Source organism: Cervus elaphus, chromosome 13 (genome assembly GCF_910594005.1).
Source record: "Cervus elaphus chromosome 13, mCerEla1.1, whole genome shotgun sequence".
Classification (NCBI taxonomy): Eukaryota; Metazoa; Chordata; class Mammalia; order Artiodactyla; family Cervidae; genus Cervus; species Cervus elaphus.
The window spans coordinates 9343363-9364250 of record NC_057827.1 but is presented as its reverse complement, the minus strand read 5'-3'; the positions used below and the strand labels follow the sequence as shown (position 1 = coordinate 9364250).

Sequence of the window (20888 nt, the reverse complement as noted above, 5' to 3'; positions counted from 1 at the left end):
CAGGTCTGAGGATACTAAAGGCTAATTTACCTTGTTAAAAATTACTGTGCTGTTAAACAAACAAGAATTAAAAACCAACAGAAGTGGTGCAATGTAATATACAAGATTTTGCAGTTTTTTTTTTTTTTATATTGAGGTAGCTTGATTTCCAAAAGAAATTGTGAGAGTGCTGGTGGAAAGAACTATATATCATACATTATTAACAAATCAAAATATAGAAAGTTAGGCAAAATTCCTACCATAAAGAAAAATTGACATAAAACATGCACTACAAATCTAAAACCCCTGAAATTTAGTGTTTTATTAAGAGAACTTAGGGTACCAGAGAAAAATTTATGAAAAGATTTTGAGCTTTAATGTGTAAATTATAGCTGAAAAGAATAATAATTTTCTTGTTTGCTGGTAAATTTGCTCTAGACAAGCAGTACCTCTTTTATTGAAAGATTGTTTTACTGATTTGGTCATCAATCCTCAAAGGTTCTATTTCCATACACTGTTCTATTTCCATTCACTGACCTAATGAGACTTCTGAGTGTGGCAGGTTTCAGAACATGACTACATTTTTAATGACATCATCCGTAGAGCACAGTACAGAACGATGCAATTGATTTATTTTGAATACCTAACCTCAACTTAAGTGGTACACATGAAATTTTATTGTCAGGAAGAAAAATCTAACTCGTCTATTTAAAAATAAATAAACTAATCAAGTAGCCCTCAAATTAGATCAGTTACATTTGAACTGAGTCTTTTTCATTGAAAGTATTTTTATGAATATAGTTCTATATTAAAATTACACAAAATGGTAGGAGACTTTTTTGAAACTCACCTAATGCTGTTCTTGCTGGTGTAGCATCTTTTTTGATCCAGAATGATACCCAGGATAAAACCACAGTCAGTACACAAGGAATATATGTTTGAATAGTGAAGTATCCCATTCTTCTACTCAATTCAAAATATATAGTCATGACAACATAATCACCTGTAATGAAGTATTGCCAAAATTAACACAACTTTCTTGTGTTAAAATAATTCAAGTAAATAATTTATAACTTATTTTGTTAAATGAATGACTTGATAAAAGTATTCAAGTACAGCATTTATCAAATTGGGGAAAGAGTCAAAATTCTGGTGCTTTGAAACTTAATTTTTATTATATCCATGGCTGTGTGAAGTATTTTACTGTAAAAGACAGAAAAAGATACATATTATTTGATATGTATGATAGACATGCACATTTATTCTATGCCATTATTCTACACCATTTATTCAGGCCATTACTCAGTGAGCTATTATCACTTCTGTCTAGCTGTATGTTACATGTTTAAGACCAAGGATAACAGAAAACTCACCCCTCAAGTAGCTTCATTCTTGGTTTGCTCTTTCAATAGTAACAGACCTATACATAAACTTTCATATCTAAACTTCTCTAAAAAATTTATATTTCCATTTTTGCAGTATGAATTCAAGCTTATCAATCACTATAATGTTTTACTTAATATTTTTTTATTTATCTTATCCTTTCATGATTATTCAGAAAACAAACTGAAGAAATCATTTTATGGACACTATTTCCTCTTTACTAAAGCAAAGCCACACATAAAAGAGTTGGGATTAATAGAGATGTTACTGGAAATTTCATAAGATTCCATGAGAGGCTGGGAGAGTGTGCATGCCTAATACGTTGTTTATTTTATTCCAAAGTTGCCTCTACCCATGTCTTTTCTAGGTGATCTTTTGAAGAATTGTGTCTCTCTCCTTCCTCCCATTTGACCTCCGTCCTTCAACCTGCTGGATTCAACCTTCTGGCACCTGAAGTTCATGATGACCAGAAATGAGCTGTTATCTCTATCACACCAATACCTTCTCTTAGTTTAGGTCCTCCTTTCATTTATTCAAGGTGGGAACCTAGACAACCATTTCTGATTCATTTCCCCTTCTTCAACTTCTATATATCCCCCAATTCATTTTCCTACCTAGCCCATGTACTATTTACCAAAGCCCCTGGCTTGTCTCATAACAACCCTCAGTACTCTGGATCATTCTGTGCTCTGTCACCAAAAGGATCTTTCCAGGACACAGCATCTCGCTACTCCTGTACAACCGTCAGAACTTTATAATGGAGAGAATAAGATGGTGGAGGAGTAGGTGGACATGGAGTGCATCTCTCTCCATGGATACATCAGGAATACACCTTCAGACACAGAAGTGCTTGCAGAACACCAGCTGAGAGTGGGCAGGAGCATCTGACCAGTGGAAAATAATATATAGAACCAGATAAAACTCAGTAGAATGAAGGAAGTGGGGAGAAAAAGAGAAGAGTTAGTAGGACTGGACCTGCCCCTGGCAGGTAGGGGAACTGAAGCAGGGGTTTGATCTCCACATTGGGGCAACTGTTTGGGACAGAGGAGAAAGAGTTGAGGCTGAGTGTGAAGCAGCTGATCTGTGACGGTCTAAATGGAATGAGAGTCACGCAGACAATCCTTGCCACAGCCATACATACCCCAGTCAGGGACGTGGGTCCCTTAGAAGGCACAGCAGCTGGGAGCTGGAGTGTGGGGACTGTGGGGGAATCCAGGGGGAGGTCTGCTGTTGATGGTGGGGAGACGGCCCGAGGGGACACACGGGAGGAGACTGTGGTGGGAAATGCCTGTGGAGGAAAGCCAGGCCGCCTTGGAGGCAAGGTGATACTGCCGAGTCTGTAGGGTGGGGCCATCCCTTTAGCTTCTCTCTCCCACAGGCCAGCACCAGCAGCCGAACAACAGAGAGGCTGGCCCTTCAAGCCCCTGACAGTGCTGAGCAAGAGAAGGAGCCAAGTCAGGGGCGCCCTCTAAAGGCCTGAATGGGTGGGGCAATGGAGAAGGACTAGCCGCAGATCACCTGCTACCAGAGGCTAGAAGAAGACCCTGAGACGGCCATAGCTCCTGTGTCCCTGCACACTTGGCGCCGCTGTGCCACCCTCATGCTCACTCCTCACTGGGGCAGAGCTGCCACAGACTAGAAAAAGCCTAATAACACCACGTCTCCTGCGACAATAGACATCAGTGCTTCTGCATAGCCGGCATTGCCAGGGTCCCTATGATCCAAGCAACCGCACCACCTCCATGCATGATCCCTACTGGGAAAGAACTGCCAGAAGCTAGAAAGAGTCCTGCATCTATGCAAATGGGGTCATTTTGGTCGTGTCCAACTCTTTAAGATCCTGTGGACTGTGGTCTGCAGGCTTTTCTGCCCAGGAGATTCTCCTGGCAGGAATACTGGAGTGGGTTGCCATACCTTTCTATAGCATGATATTTCCTGCTGCCAGCTCCCTTGAGTACCTGGTGCTGCCAGGGCCCCTGTGACCTAAGCAGCTGTGCCAACTCCACACCTGGCCCTCACTGGGGCAGAACCAAGTCCTCCAGGGCAGCCTCAGGAGCAAACCCTTCTGGATGACCCACGTCCAGAGGTAGAGATAAAGCTACAGTTGAAACCCAGGGGCAGTGTGGCTAAGGAAGAAGACCCCAAACCTTCCCACCCACTGCACAAACTAGATTAAATCCACACAATCAACTAGGAAGACTCTGTCTATGGAATATGTAAAAGGACAATGAGAGTTCTCACAAAAGAAAATGCACTAGTTCTGACACCTGTGGACATTGAGGGCAAGAATACACAGGAATAGGACCAGACTAGAGTCTGAGCAGACCCCACAGCAGGTCCAGAGACCAGCCCAGTGTTGAAAGGCATCCTAGGGAGGTAAGGTGGACTGTGACTCCCAGTGAGGGAATGGGTGCTGACAGCAGAGACCCAAGAAAAATATTTTTTATATTTTGACTTGTTCTGTAGTTGCTTCTGGATGTTCCCCCTGCCCCCTTTTCACTCTGTTGTTGTAGTTGATGGTTTTTACTAGTACTATTAAATCTATTTAAACTTTAGAGAATTTTTAAAAATCACACTTTTTATTTCTGTTATATACTTCTGTCTCTACATTAGCCTTTTGTAGTTCTGTGGGGTTTTCCTTTTTTTTTTTTTTAACTTTTTCTTCTCTCTTATTAAAAAATTTTAAAAAATTTATTGTTATTTTTTTCCACATTTATTCCTTTGTTTGTTTTTCCTACTGTTCTTTTCCCATTGTAGTTAATCTTTACTGTATATAAATCTTCTTTATCTACTTCTGCTTAACTTTGCATTTATATTCTTTGTTTCTTTTTCTCACCATATTTGTCAGTTTATTTTGTTTTTGTTGTTTTATTCCCCAGTTGGCACCTTACTTTAGTTCCATTTTCCAGTTTGCAATTTAGTTAGTTTTTTTCTTAATTGGTGGATATAATTTTTTATTTCCTTTGTTTGCAAGGTCATTCTATTATACTTTATTTATCTTTTTTGTACTTTTGGTTTTGCTTATGGGTGTGTATATATGTGTGTGTACATTCCATTATTTTAGTTATTATTTACCTGATTTTGTAATTGCCATTTATCTGGGATGCACCTTTTGCTTCTCAGTTTTGTATGTTTGTTTTAATACCATTTACTGCCATAACAAACCACCTGTGGAATCTCTGTTCCTGGCCAGAGCCCAGGCCCTGAGACTTTGGAGTGGGTGCACCGACTCCAAGTTGATAGATTACCAGAGAACTTCTGACCCTAGGGAATATCAAATAGTGAGAACACCCACAAAGGCAACCACTTGTGTGCAAGACCTGGCACCACCTAACTGCCAGTGGCACCCTGTGCAGGACGCCTCATTCAAACAGCAAACAAGACGAAAAGACAAATCCAACCATCAGCAGACAGGGTTACCACCTCACCCAGCCATGCCCATCAGAGGGAACACAAGCACAAGTCACAGCCTACCTGAAACTTACACAAACCACTGGACCAACCTGATGAGGGCAGAAACCAAAAGGAAGAAAGAATTCAACATCAGAGCCTGGGAAAAGGAGTCCTCAAACACGATAAGTTAAAAACAAAATAAATAATGAAAAGGTAGAGAAGTAATGTGCAAATGAAGGAATGATCTAGAAACATGTAAGTCCAAATAAATAAAGAGGAAATAGGCAGACTACCTGAAAAAGGATTCAGAATAATGATAGTAAAGATGATCCAAAACCTCAAAAAATAAAATGGAGAAAATGCAAGTATCAATTAACAAAGACCTATTAAAATAAAAGAACAGACATACAGAGACAAACAGCACAATTACTGAAATTAAAAATAGTCTTGAAGGAATCACTAGCGGAACACCTGAGGCAGAAGAATGGAAAAGTGAGCTGGATGATAGACTGGTGGAAATAACTGCTGAAGGCAGAATAAAGTAAAAAGAATGAAAAGAACTGAGGATAGTCTCAGAGACTTCTTGGACAATATTAATTGCACCATCATTCAAATTATAGGGGTCCCAGTAGAAGAAGAGAAAAACAAAGGGTATGAGAAAATTTTTGAAGAGATTATAGTTGAAAATTTACCCAAATTGGGAAAGGAAATAGTCAATCAAGTCCAAGGAGCATAAAGTATTCCATAGAGGATAAACCCAAGGAGAAACACACCAAGACACATACTAATCAAACTAACATAGATAAAACACAAAGAAAGAATACTAAAAGCAGCAAGAGGAAAACAACAAGTAACATACACAGGAAACCCCATACATTTAACAGCTGATCTGGACAGGAGGGAATGTCAGGTTATATTTAAAGTACTGAATGGTAAAAAAATCTGCAACCAAGATTACTCTACCTGGCAAGGATCTCATTCAAAATTGATGGAGAAATCAAAAGCTTTACAGACAAGCAAAAGTTAAGAGAATTTAGTACCACAAAATCAGCTTTACAACAAATGTTAAAGGGACTTATATGGTCAGGAAATACAAGAGAAGAAAAAGATCTACAAAAATAAACCCCAAACAATTAGGAAAATGGCAATTGTAACACATATATTAATAATTACTTTAAATGTAAATGGCTTAAATTCTCCAACCAAAAGACATAGACTGGTTGAATGATACAAAAACAAAACCCACATGCATACTGTCTATAAGATGTAAATCCATGGCTGATTCATGTCAATGTATGGCAAAAACCACTACAATATTGTAAAGTAATTAGCCTCCAACTAATAATAATAAATGAAAAAAAAAAAAGAAACCCACTTTAAACCTAAAGACACATATACCCTGCAAATGAGAGGATAGAAAAATATATTCCACTCAAATGGAAATCAGAAGAAAGCTGGAGTAGCAATTCTCATATCAGAAAAAATAGATCTTAAAATAAAATATATTACAAAAGATAAGGAAGGACACAACATAATGATCAAGGGATCAATCCAAGAGGAAGACATAGCAATAGATATTCTAAATATCTATGCACCCAACATAGGAGTTCCTCGATACATAAGGCAAACACTAACAGACAAAAAAGGAGAAATTGACAGTAACACAATAATAGTAGGAGACTTTAACATCCCACTTACACCAATGGTCAGATTATCAAAAAGAAAATTAAAAAGGAAACACAATCTTAAATGACACCTTAGACCAGATGGATCTCATTGATGTCTTCAGGGCATTCCATTCAAATGCAGAAAAATGCACTTTCTTCTCAAGTGCACATGGAACATTCTCCAGGATAGACCACATCTTGGGTCACAAATCAAACCTCAGTAAATTTAAGAAAATTGAAATCATATCAAGCATCTTTTCTGACCACAACACTATGAAACTAGATATCAATTACAAGAAAATAACTATAAAAAACACAGACACATAGAGATAAACAAAACAGTTCTAAATAATGAGCAGGTTACTGAAGAAATCAAAAGGGAAATAAAAAAAATTCTAGAAACAAATGACAATGAAAATACAACAATTCAAAAATCCATGGGATGTAGTAAAAGCTGTCCTAAGAGGGAAGTTTATAGCAATACAATCTTACCTAAAGAAACAAGAACATCATTGAATAGAAAATCTAACTTTACACTAAAACAACTGAAAAAAGAAGAAGAAAAACAACAAAAACCCCAAAGTCAGTAAAAGGAAAGATATCATAAGGATCAGAACAGAAATAAATGAAAAAGAAATGAAGGAAACAATAGTAAAGATTAATAAAACTAAAAGCTGGTTCTTTAGAAGATAAACAAAATTGACAAACCTTTAGCCAGACTCATCAAGCAAAAAAGAGAGAAGGATCAAATCAACAAAATTAGAAATGAAAAAGGAGCAGTTACAACAGACAGTGCAAAAATACAAAGGATTATAAAAGACTATTATAAGCAACCAAATGGAAATAAAATGGACAATCTGAAAGAAATGGATAGATTCCTAGAAAAGTTCACTTTTCTAAGACTGAACCAGGAAGAAATAGAAACTATGAACAACCCAACTATAAGCACTGAAATCGAAACTGTGATCAAAATTCTCCCCCAAAACAAAAGCCCAGGGCCAGATGGCTTCACAGGTGAATTCTATCAAACATTTAGAGAAAACCTAATGCCTATCCTTCTAAAACTCTTTCAAAAAAAAAAATTGCAGAGGAAGGAACACTTCCAAACTCATTCTAAGAGGCCATGATCACCCTGATACCAAAACCAGGCAAAGACAACACAATAAATGAAAATTACAGGCCAATATCACTGATGAACATAGATGCAAAAATCCTCAACAAAATTCTAGCAAACAGAATTCAACAAACATTGAAAAGCTTGTACACCATGATAAAATTGGGTTTATTCCATGGATGCAAAGATTCTTCAATATATGCAAATCAATCAATGTGACACACCATATTAACAAATTGAAAGATGAAAACCATACTGCAATCTCAATAGATGCAGAAAAGCCTTTGAGAAAATTCAGCACATACTTATGATTAGAATTAAAAAAATAAATAAATAAAGGGCCTAGAAGGAACCTACCTCAAAATAGTAAAGGCCATATATGATAAACCCACAGTAAACATTAGTCTCAATGGTGAAAAACTGAAATTATTCCCCAGGAGGAACAAGACAAGGGTGTCCACTCTCACCACTATTATTCAACGTAGTTTTGGAAGTCCTGGCTACAACAATCAGAGAAGAAAAATAAATAAAAGGAATCCGGATCAAAAAAGACATAAAGTAGACACTGTTTGCAGATGACATGATACTATACATAGAAAACCTTAAAGATACTATCAGAAAATTACTAGAGCTAATCAGTGAATTTAGCAGTCACAGAATACAAAACCAATATACAGAAATCATTTTCATTCCCATATACTAACAATGAAAAATCAGAAAGAGAAATTAAGGAATCAATCCCATTCACCATTGTAACCAAAAGAATAAAATACCTAGGGATAAACCTACATAAGGAGACAAAAGAATGGTATACAGATAATTATAAGACACTGATGAAAGAAATAAAAGATGACATAAACAGATGGAGAGATATTTCATGTTCCTGTGTAGGAAGGATCAATATGTGAAAATGACTATAAAATATGAAAATGACTATACTGCCAAATGCAATCTACAGATTCAATGTGATCCCTATCAAATTACCAATGGTATTTTTCACAGAACTAGAACAAAAAATTTCACAATTCACATAGAAACACAAAAGACCCTGAATAACCAAAGCAGTCTTGGGAAAGAAGAATGAAGCTGGAGGAATCAAGCTTCCTGACTTCAGATTATACTACAAAGCTACAGTCATCAAGACAGTATGGTGCTGGCACAAAAACAGAAATATAGACCAATGGAACAAGATAAAAATCCCCAAAATAAACCCATGTACCTATGGGTACCTTATTTTCCACAAAGGAATCAAGAATATACAATGGGGCAGAGATAGCCTCTTCAATATGTGGTGCTTGTAAAACTGGACAGCTACATGCAAAAAAAATGAAATCAGAACAGTTCCTAACAACATATATGAGGATAAACTCAGAATAGATTACAGACCTAAATATAAGACCAAAAACTATAAAAGTTTAGAGGAAAACATAGGTGGAACATTCTCTGACATAAATCACAGCCAGGTCCTCTATGACCCACCTCCCAGAGAAATGGAAATAAAAGTGAAAATAAATAAATGGGACCTAATTAAACTTAAAAGCTTTTGCACAATGAAGGAAACTATAAACAAGGTGAAAAGGCAGCCTTCAGAATGGGAGGAAATAATAGCAAATGAAACAACTGACAAAGAATTAATCTCCAAAATATAGAAGCAGCTCATGTAGCTCAATATCGGTAAAATAAACAACTCAATCAATAAGTGAGCCAAAGAACTAAACAGACACTTCTCCAAGGAAGACATACAGATGGCTAACAAACATATGAAAAGATGCTCAACATAGTTCATTATTAGAAAAATACAAATCAAAACTACAGTGAAATATTACCCCATACCAAACAGAATGGCCAATATCAAAAAACCTACAAACAATAAATGCTGGAGAGGGTGTGGGAAAAGTGAACCCTCTTGGAGTGTTGGTGAGAATGTAAATTGATACAGACACTACGGAAGACAGTATGGAGATTCCTTAAAGAATGAGGAATAAAACCACCATATGACCCAAGAATTCTACTACTAGGCATATACCTGAGGAAATATAAATTGAAAAAGATACATGTCCCCCAATGGTCATTGTAGCACAATTTACAATAGCTAGAACATGGAGGCCTCCTAGATGTCCACTGGCAGATGAATGGATAAAGAAGCTGTGGTACATATATACAGTGAAATATTACTCAGCCATAAAAAGGGATGCATTTGAGTCAGTCATTCGAGCCTACATTCTAATGAGGTAGATGAATGGATAGCCTATTATACAGAGTGAAGTAAGTCAGAAAGAGAAAGATAAATATCATGTATTAACACATATATTTGGAAACTAGAAAGATTGTACCAATGCATTTATTTGCAGGACAGCATTGGAGAAACAGACATAGAGAACAGACTATGGACATGGGGGCAGGGGGAGGAAGGAGCGGGTGAGATGTATGGAGAGAGTTACATGGAAACTTACATCACAATTTGTAAAACAGACGCCAATGGGAATTTGCTCTATGACTCAGGGAACTCAAACAGGGGCTCTGTAACAACCTAGAGTGGTGGGACGGGAGGGAGTTGGGAGGGAGGTCTAAGAAGGAGGGGACACATGTATACCTATGACTGATTTATGTTGATATTTGGTAGAAAACAACAAAATTCTGTAAGGCGTTTATCCTTTGATTAAAAAAAATAAAGAAAATTTTTAAAAAGGGAAAGAAAACTTTATTATGGTCTTTCTGGGGCCCAGGGCAAGCTACCCCAAAATATGCCTCAATGGCATAGTGATTATTTTGAATTAAAGTTACTTAAGAAATGACCAGTGCAAGAGATATACTCTGACCCTCCTATTTGTCTCCAGATGTAGGAAAACAATCTATCATGTGAAAGGTGTACTCCCTACGTCTAGAGGTAGGACATCTTTATTGCCAGGAAGACTGTATAAACAAACCTTTTCCCTTCTTTAATTTACTACCCCAAACCAAAGCTCTGTTTAGATTCCTCACTAAATAAGCACTCAAAACCCAAGTTCTTTATCATATTAATTCCTCACAGATGAAATGTTCTTTTTGGTTTAAAAAGTATAAAAGCTACGTTTGGGGGCACTTCTTAGGTCTCACTTCTATGAGACCTCTTTGTGTATGAATCAAATTTTGTTTCTTCTTCTCTTGTTAATCTGTCTCATGTCAATTTTATCATTAATATTAGTCCAACCATAAGAACTCAAGAGGAGTGGAGGGTGGGGGGAATTTCCCCCTCTCCAACAGTCTGCATCATTCTGAACAAAATGCCCCCTTGTCCCTGTATTCTTTGCACTTCCCCAGGTCCTCAGATGTGCCAGGATCCTTCCACAATGGTTGCTGCATACCTTATTTTCTGTGTAGGATGTGCTTCCTTTCACCTGCATCCTAATAGTTCACACTCAACTTTGAAGCTCAGCTTAGAAATCATTTAGTCCACCAGAAAGCACTCTCTAATTGTTTCTAACAACTGTGATTAATTTATTTCTATAATTCAAATAAAATATTAGATTAAAAACCAATAAACTAGTTGAGTTTTAGAATATATGTCTTGTTTATCAATGTTACCTGATAAGCAATCAACTGGTACTTGTTTAAAAAAAAAAAAGATTTTCATGGTTGCAAAGAGTCGGACACAACTGAGTGATTGAACACCACACGTGCAGTTTCTCAGATAAGGCCAGGTCCATTCCTAGTTATATTTGTCATTAGTTCTAGGGATGGTGACTGAAAAAGAAATGTTCCTTCTATGAAAAAAGTCCCCCAGTCCCATTTTTACTTAAAATATTCACAAGCAGACTATATGAAGCCCATGTAAAATTATGCCTTTCAAAAAATTAGAATATTTTTTTGTAAAATATGGTGTTCTGTTGTAGCAATATTCAGGATGGCCAGTAGAAACATCAATTTGGAGGTTATTTCCCAAGAAACATTAAAAATTTTTATCAAATTAGTATTTCAGTACAAAGGAAGCAGAATGATTAACCTGAAGCAATAAAAAACACAAACATATTTTTCTAAGTAATGTGAAGGTCAAGTTATATTATTTCCTGGGGAAATATTATTATTTATGTGTGATATTTAAAGGTCTATTAATATTTACATAAAATTTCAATAAAAACTGAGCAGAAAATAGAAAAGCAAAACACAATAAAACACCCTACCAGTTATGAACACAATCTCAATGGAATATTCCACGAGTTGAATAATTTCTTCAACCACCATTGTAATTTCCTCCGTAAGAAAAATAGAGGGACAGCTCCATAGCAGATTCATTTTAACAAATTCATCTGCTTTGCACCAACCTGAGGTGAACAGGTTCCACATATCCTGTGTTCAGAATACCCCTTTGCCTAACTCATGGGTCTGCCTGAACGTCCCACTGTCAGATGTGAAAGTGAGAAGGGGTTGTCAGGGCCTCATTCTGGGGCGTGGTTCTATAACTCAGTTGGCTGTTGGTGAGGTTCTGGGACACAACCTAAACAGTGGTTCCAGAGAACCCCTGGTTCTCTGTTTCTAGCTCCCATGGGGAACGAATATCTGGAGAAGCAGTAGCAGGAGGAATTGTGGGTTCCAGCTTCACTGTCTCTGAAAGGAAGACCAATACAAAGCCAATGTGCCAGTCATCCCAAATTGGAAGGAAGAGGGCATAGGGCTTCATTTTCAGAAATACCACGTTTCTGTACATAATTTATTTTTCTAGGCTTGTTAAAACATATCTTCATAGAAGGCAAAACCATTTCCTTATTTCTGAAAACATGTTCCTAGAAAGTTTCTCAGGGATTCCCAGGTAGTTCAGTGGTAAAGAATTCACCTGCCAATGCAAGAGACGCAGGAGACATGGGTTAAATCCCTAGGTTGGAGATTTTCCCCTCCAATCCCTGGAGGAGAAAATGGCAACCCACTCCAGTATTCTTGCCAGGAGAATCCCAAGGGCAGAGGAGCATGGTGGGCTAAGTCCATGGGGTTGCAAAGAGTTGGACACGACTGAGTGATTGAACACCACATGTGCAGTTTCTCAGATAAGGCCAGGTCCATTCTTAGTTATATTTGTCATTAGTTCTAGGACTGGTGACTGAAAAAGAGGTGTTTCTTCTATGTGCTTAACCTCTGCAAGTGTACACATACCTGCACACATGTACATTATGAACACACAGACACATACTCAGGAACCTGGCAAGCTCCAACTTGAGTATGAAGTCTCCTCTCCAAGTACATGCTTTTTAGAGGCCCTAATTCCTTCTCTGAGGTGTTTTAGCTGTTTGCTCTGATAAATGTGCAGCCTTCCTAATGCAATTCACAAACAAAATTGAAGAGATTTTGTTTTATTGAGATTAGTTCTTTCTAAATCAGACACTTGAGTTTCCAATTAACTCTTATGACAGATAACAGGGTTCAGTGCTTCTAGAATCCTTAGAGGTCATCAGAGTCTGCCGTGAAATGTGCCTGATGCCCATTTCCCAGGGGAAGATGGATGGAAAAAGTTGGAGAGGGAGTGAGAAGTTTCTCTGATTTATCAAGATAGAAAAGTCATCTTAGGTCAGTGGAATTGTAAGAAGAATTTATCTTTTGCTAATTGCTCATTTTTGTGACTTTTTTCCTTACCCAAGGTAAGGAAAAGCTATACTGAAGACTTTTTGGGACAGCAGGTGAATTATTACTTTTTAGGACAACAGCGTAGAACAGCCTGTTGATACTACTTGTAAAATAAAAATTTGTTAAGCTAGTACTGTGTTCCCTGAAATATAAAGATTTACAACATACAGAATGTTCCCTGAAGGTTAAACACTAGCTATATCTTCCATAATTTTCACTGTTCCCAGAGAATACTATTATAAATCATTATTCACTCAATGTCATGGGTATCCTCATTTCTTTATCTCTCCTCAGACACCAAAGACATACCTGGCAGACATACCCTAAAATGACTCCCAATTAGCTACACATTTGTATGACTCTCTCCTCTTGAGAATCTGGGCAGAACATGTGATTTGGTTTTAGCATGGACTTTGCAGACCTGTTAATTTCAAGTTTGATCCAAAGAAAGATTATTGTGGGTGGGCCTGACTTAATCAGAAGAAAATCCTTAAAAGAATTGATTTTCATGATGAAAAATTCTTCTGGTCTTGAAGAAGTGAGCTCTACAGTTAGAAACAATGAATTCTGCTAACGGCCTAATGAGTTTAGAAGTAAAATTTTCCCCAGTCAAGATTGCAGATGAAAATTAAGCTCAGGCTCAATCACAGACTTATGAGAGCCTAGATAAAGGACTCAGATAAGCCACACCCATACTCCTTACAGAAACTGTTGAATTATGTTTATTTTGACTTAAGCTACAAAATCTCTGGTAATTTGCTACAAAGAAATGGAAAAATAAGGGAGAATGACATCAGCACAATGGCCAAACCAGAGGTCCCTCAAACATATTGCTCCCTTCAGTTCAGTTCAGTTGCTCAGTCGTGCCTGATTCTTTGCAACCCCATGGACTGCAGCACGCCAGGCCTCCCTGTCCATCACCAACTTTTGGACTTTACACAAACTCATGTCCAACGAGTCGGTGATGCCATCCAACCATCTCATCTTCTGTCGTCCCCTTCTCCTCCTGCCTCCAATCCCTCCCAGCATCAGGGTCTTTTCCAATGAGTCAGCTCTTTGCATGAGGTGGCCAAAGTATTGGAGTTTCAGCTTCAGCATCAGTCCTTCCAATGAACACCTAGGACTGATCTCCTTTAGGATGGACTGGTTGGGTCTCCTTGCAGTCCAAGGGACTCTAAAGAGTCTTCTCCAACACCACAGTTCAAAAGCATCAACTCTTCGGCACTCAGCTTTCTTCACAGTCCAACTCTCACATCCATACATGACTACTGGAAAAACCATAGCCTTGTCTAGATGGACCTTTGTTGGCAAAGTAATGTCTCTGCTTTTTAATATACTGTCTAGGTTGGTCATAACTTTCCTTCAAAGGAGTAAGCGTCTTTTAATTTCATGGCTGCAGTCACCATCTGCAGTGATTTTGGAGCCCCCCAAAATAAAGTCAGCCACCGTTTTCACTGTTTCCCCATCTATTTGCCATGAAGTGATGGGACCAGATGCCATGATCTTAGTTTTCTGAATGTTGAGCTTTAAGCCAACTTTTTCACTCTCCTCTTTCACTTTATCAAGAGGCTCTTTAGTTCTATGCTTTCTTCCATAAGGGTGGTGTTGTCTGCATGTCTGAGGTTATTGACATTTCTCCCAGCAATCTTGATTCCAGCTTGTGCTTCATTCAGCCCAGCGTTTCTCATGATGTACTCTGCATATAAGTTAAATAAGCAGGGTGACGATATACAGCCTTGATGTACTCCTTTTCCTATTTGGAGCCAGTCTCTTGTTCCACATCCAGTCCTAACTGTTGCTTCCTGACCTGCATACAGATTTCTCAAGAGGCAGGTCAGGTGGTCTGGTATTCCCATCTCTTTCATGTATCCATGGATAAAAGTGCCTTTGTGGGAGATATGGGATTCAGCTAGAAGACTGTGAAAAAACTATGCTGTCAAAGAATAAAGAGAGACCCACTGAGAAAACAGATTTATACCCAGAAGACTGACTCATTTACTGAAGTCACAGCTACAGACCTAGAAACAACTCTGATTGTATTAGAGTTCAGCTACAGTCCTGCTTGACTTTGGTTCTGTCAGCAACACCATATGCCTAGGGACCCATGAGGAGTCACACCCATTGTTATGTTTGCTAGTAGGTATACAGAACTTGGTCCCAGCTGTAGGCCATGAAGTGGCCCATGAATCAGCTGCTGCCCCTCTCAGCTGTGGTCAGGGAGCTCCTGAAAACACTGATTTAAACAATCACCTACAGATAAGAGAGACTTGGTGGGGAATCCAGGAGTCTATTGGAAAAGTTGCACTACTAGAGCAAATAAATCAAGATTAGACTTTACCTACATAGCCTCTTCCCCCAAGGCAGTACAGCTTTGTGCCAAGAGATTTTCTTCATCTGTGATTTCTCCAATAGAAGAAATTTAAAACACAGAAGTGAATGCTTGCCTTCCCTGGTGTGAGAGATGCTGCTAATGACACCCACTTTTCTCTTCCCTCACCCAGAGCACTGAGTCCTGAGTGGCAACCTGAGGGGTGATGAACACTTAGGGCTTGTGATGGACCCTAACAAAAGGACAAAGATTCTACTATCTGCTTCAGGGATTCAATCAGAAGGTATGCCCACAATTTACTGAGGGTGCCTCACCTCTGGATTTCCCCAAATGGCCTATAGGCACTTCTAGCACTCTACATGTGATATCCCCCTGCAACCTGCAGCTAGCTCCCTGTGTATGCTCCCAACAGTGGCAAGAGCAAGCTTTAGTAGTGGGCTAGTGGGCACATTGGCTAGTGGGCACATTGCAGAAAGCTGGCTCAAATCCAGGGCCTGAGAGAAACCACAAACATTCTTTTTTTCAAACTCAGTTTTCAAACAATTTTAATCAGTATTTTTTAGCCTTCTCCTTTTTCTTTTTTTAATTGAAGTATGTTTTATGCACAGTATTATATGTTACAGGTAACAATTTAATGGTTCACAATTTTTAAAGATTTTTTAAAGTTTATAAATACTCCATTTATAGATACTTAAAGCTATTGGCTAAATACTCTGTGTTGTACAATATATCCTGATATCTAATAGTTTGTAACTCTTACCGCCTACTTTTAATTGCTCCTCCCAACTTCCCTCTCCCTATTGGTAACCAGTAGTTTGTTCTCTATTATCTAGGAGTCTGCTTCTTTTTTGTTATATTCACTAGTTTGTGTAGATTTTAGATTCCACATATAAGTGATACAGTATTTTTATTTCTCTGATTCATTTCATTTAGCATAATGCCCTCTAAGTCCATCCATGTTGCAGCTAGTGGCAAATTTTCATCCTTTTTAATTGCTGAGTAGTATACCATTCTGTGCATGTGTGTGTATACACACACACACACACACACACACACACACACACATATATATAAAAGAGGTGAGGTATGTATACTTCTTTATCAATGCATCTTTTGATGGACACCTAGGTTGCATACATATCTTGGCAACTGTAAATAATGCTGCTATAAACACTGGGATGCATATATATTTTGAATTACTGTGTTCAGGGTTTTTTGGGTATATACCCAGGAGTGGAATTACTGGGTCATATGGTAGTTCCAGTTTTTTGAGAAAACTCCATACCATTTTCCACACTGGTTGTACCAGTTTACATTCTCCAAAACTGCATACAGCTTTCCCTTTTCTTTACATCCTTTCCAACATTTGCTCTTTGTGTTATTTTTCATAATGGCCTTTCTGACAGGTGTGAGGTGATATCTCTCACTGTGGTTTTGATTTACATTTTCCTGATGACTAGGGATGTTGAGCATTTTTTTTTCATCTGCCTGTTCAGTTCAGTTCAGTTGATCAGTCGTGTCCGACTATTTGTGACCCCAGGGACTACAGCACGCCAGGCCTCCCTGTCTATCACCAACTCCCAGAGTTTACCCAAATTCATGTCCATTGAGTGGCTGATTCCATCCAACCACCTCATCCTCTGTCATCCCCTTTTCCTCCTGCCTTCAATCTTTCCTAGCATCAGGGTCTTTTCAAATGAGTCAGTTCTTTGCATCAGGTGGCCAAAGTATTGGAGTTTCAGCTTCAACATCAGTCCTTCCAATGAATATTCAGGACTGATTTCATTTAGGGTGGACTGGTTGGATCTCCTTGCAGTCTAAGGGACCCTCAAGACTCTTCTCCAACATCATAGTTCAAAAGCATCAGTGGAATATTACTCAGCCATAAAAAGGAAGGCATTTGAGACAGTTCTGATGAGATGGATGAATCTAGAACCTATTATACAGAGTGAAGTGAGTCATAAAGAGAAAAATAAATACCGTATTCTGACACATATATACAGAATCTAGAAGAATGATACGGAAGAACTTATTTACAGGGCAGCAATGGAGAAACAGACATAGGGAATAGACTTATGGACATGGGGAGAGGGGAGGAGAGGGTGAGATGTATGGAAAGAATAACATGGAAACTTACATTACCATATGTAAAACAGAGAGCCAACGGGAATTTGCTGCATGTCTCAGGAAACTCAAACAGGGGCTCTGTATCAATCTAGAGGGGTGGGATGGGGAGGGATCCCATCTCTTCAAAAGGGAGGGGATACCTATTGCTGATTCATGTTGAAGTTTGACAGAAAACAACAAAATTCTGTAAAGCAATTATCCTTCAATAAAAAAAATAAAAAAACAAGTAATTTTTTTTTTAAAAAAGAAAGAAGAAAAAATTATATGGAAACACAAAAGACCCTGAATAGCCAAAGCAATCTTGAGAAAGAACAGACCTAATGGAATATGTTTTCCTGATTTTGGGCTATTATATGAATCTACAGTAGTGAAAACTGCATGGTACTCTCACAAAAAAAGACATATAGATCAAATGAAAATTAAAATGAAAATGAAAATTAAGAGATTTCTGTTTGTGTTTATATGGATGTGGGTATATCTAGGTATGTATGTGATAAACATCATATATTTCTATCTCTAAATGGTATGAACAAAATTAATTTATAAATATGTTCTATTTAATTGGCCTGAAAAAATTAAGAACTTATATAAATTCTCTGAAATATAAAAAACTAACACAAATAAATTTCAGGTTCATGAGATCTAGGAAAAATGCATTATTAAATTATTATTTGTGAGATTGGTTCAAGATGGAGGGGTAGAAGTATCTGTGTTCATCTCCTACTGTGAGAACGGAAAAATAGCAACTAGGCGTTGAATAATCATCAACAAGAAGACACTAGAACCACCAGAACAGATACACCATATCCAAAGGAGAAGCCACAACTAGATAGTAGGAGGGGTGCAATAATTATAAAATCAAATCCCATACTCTCCAAGTGGATGACCACAAAACTGGAGAACACTGATACCAAATAAGTTCTCCCCTTGTTGTGAAGGTTCTGAGCCCCACGTCAGGTTTCCCAACTTGGAAATCCAGCATAGAGACTGGCAATCCCCAGGGAATCTGACTTTGCAGGCCAGAGGGATTTGATTGCAGGACTTCAGAAGGACTGGGAGAAACAGAGACTCCACTCTTGGATGACACACACACAAAAATCTTGCTTGCACCAAGAACCAGAGGAAGGAGCGGTGATCCCACAGGAGACTGAACCAGACCTAACTGCTAGTGTTGGATGGTCTCCTGGGGAGGCATGGGTCATCAGTGGCTTGTCTCAGGGAAGGGGGCTTTGGCAGCAGCAGTCTTGAGAAGTACTTCTTGGCATGAGATCTCTTGAAGGTCACCACTAGCCCTACCATAGAGCCTGTAGACTCCAGGGCTGGGTCACCTCAGGCCAAACAGCTAATAGAGAGGGAGCTCAGCCCCACCCATTAGCAGTCAATTGGATCAAAATTTTACTGAGCATGAACATGCCTACCAGAGTAAGACCCAGGACTTCCCACCACCAGTTACTCCCATCTTAGAGGGCAGATAGAAGAAGCAAGAACTATATCGCCATACCTTCTAGAATGGGAGCCACATCACAGAAATTTAATCAGTAGGAAACAGCAGAGGGTTATGTCCAAGACAAAGGAGCAGTATAAACCTCTGAAAGATAACTAAATGAAGTGAAGATAGTCAAACTTCCAGAAAAAGAATATAGAATAATGATAGTGAAGATGATCCAGAATCTCAGAAAAATAATGGAGAAGATGCAAGACATACTTACCGAAGACCTAGAAGAACTAAAGAACAAACAGAAAGAGATGAGCAATACACTAGAAAGAATGAATAGTAGAAAAACTGAGGCAGAAGAATGAATAAGGGACCTGGAAGACAGAATGGTGGAAATCACTGCTGCATAGAGAATGTAGAAAAAAAGAATGGAAAAAATGAAGTAAGAGACCTCTGGGACAACATTAAATGCACCAACATTCTCATTATAGGAGTCTCAGAAGGAGAAGAGTGAGTGAAAGTACCTGAGAAAACATTTGAAAGGACAGTAGGCTGAAAACTTCCCTAAAATGGGAAATAGTCAACCACATCCAGGAAGTGCAGAAAGTCCCAGGCAGGATAAACCCAAGGAAGAACATAATGAGACACATAGTAATCAAACTGACAAAAATTGAAGAAAGAGATAAAATATTAAAAGCAACAAGGGGAAAAAAAGCAATAACATGCAAGGGAACTCCCATAAGGTTATCAGCTGATTTCTCAAAGAAACTCAACAAGCCAGGAAGTAATGGCACGATATATTTAAAGTGTTGAAAGGGAAGAACCTACAATCCAGTAGGACTCTTGTTCAGATTTGTGATGAAATCAAAAGCTTTACAACAAGCAAAAGTTAAGAGAATTAAGCATCACCAAACCAGTTCTATAACATATGCTAAAGGAACTTCTCTAGACAGGAAAGGCAAGAAAAGGAAGACCTACACAAAATAACCCAAAACAATTAAGAAAACAGTAATAGGATTATACATTTAAGGTATTGATAATTACCTTAAATGTAAATGGATTAAGTGTACCAACCAAAAGACCTAGACTGGCTGGGCAGATGAAAACAGGTGTGTGCATGCATATCCACTTACCCGGTCACTCTACTTAACCCCTCAAACTGTATGCAATTATTTTATACTGTTAGGTTAATCATATTTCCATTATGGCTTGCACTTGTAATTATCTTTTAATTTTAGTCTGGCTATTGATTGTGAAAACTGATAAACGCCTTTTACTATTGTGATTTTTTTTTTTTTTTAAAGTCAGGGACTGTTTATTTTATTTTATTTTTTTGTTTGTTTTTTTGATTTTTTTTTTATTAGTTGGAGGCTAATTACTTCACAACATTTCAGTGGGTTTTGTCATACATTGATATGAATCAGCCATAGAGTTACATGCATTCCCCATCCCGATCCCCCCTCCCACCTCCCTCTCCACCAGATTCCTCTGGGTCTTCCCAGTACACCAGGCCCGAGCACTTGTCTCATGCATCCCACCTGGGCTGGTGATCTGTTTCACCATAGATAATATACATGCTGTTCTTTCGAAACATCCCACCCTCACCTTCTCCCACAGAGTTCAAAAGTCTGTTCCGTACTTCTGTGTCTCTTTTTCTGTTTTGCATATAGGGTTGTCATTACCATCTAAATTCCATATATATGTGTTAGTATGCTGTAATGTTCTTTATCTTTCTGGCTTACTTCACTCTGTATAATGGGCTCCAGTTTCATCCATCTCATTAGAACTGATTCAAATGAATTCTTTTTAACGGCTGAGTAATATTCCATGGTGTATATGTACCAGAGCTTCCTTATCCATTCATCTGCT

General features: G+C 38.2%; 1 protein-coding gene across 2 annotated transcripts in view; it reads right to left on the bottom strand.

The window, feature by feature from the left end:
• Positions 1-20888, bottom strand: part of GABRG3 (gamma-aminobutyric acid type A receptor subunit gamma3) — an 824838-nt gene that overhangs the window by 17670 nt on the left and 786280 nt on the right. For both annotated transcript variants that reach the window (XM_043922580.1, XM_043922582.1), the window contains exon 7: positions 830-982. In XM_043922580.1, coding sequence (XP_043778515.1) covers positions 830-982 — 153 coding nt within the window. The remainder of the gene's footprint in view (positions 1-829; positions 983-20888) is intronic.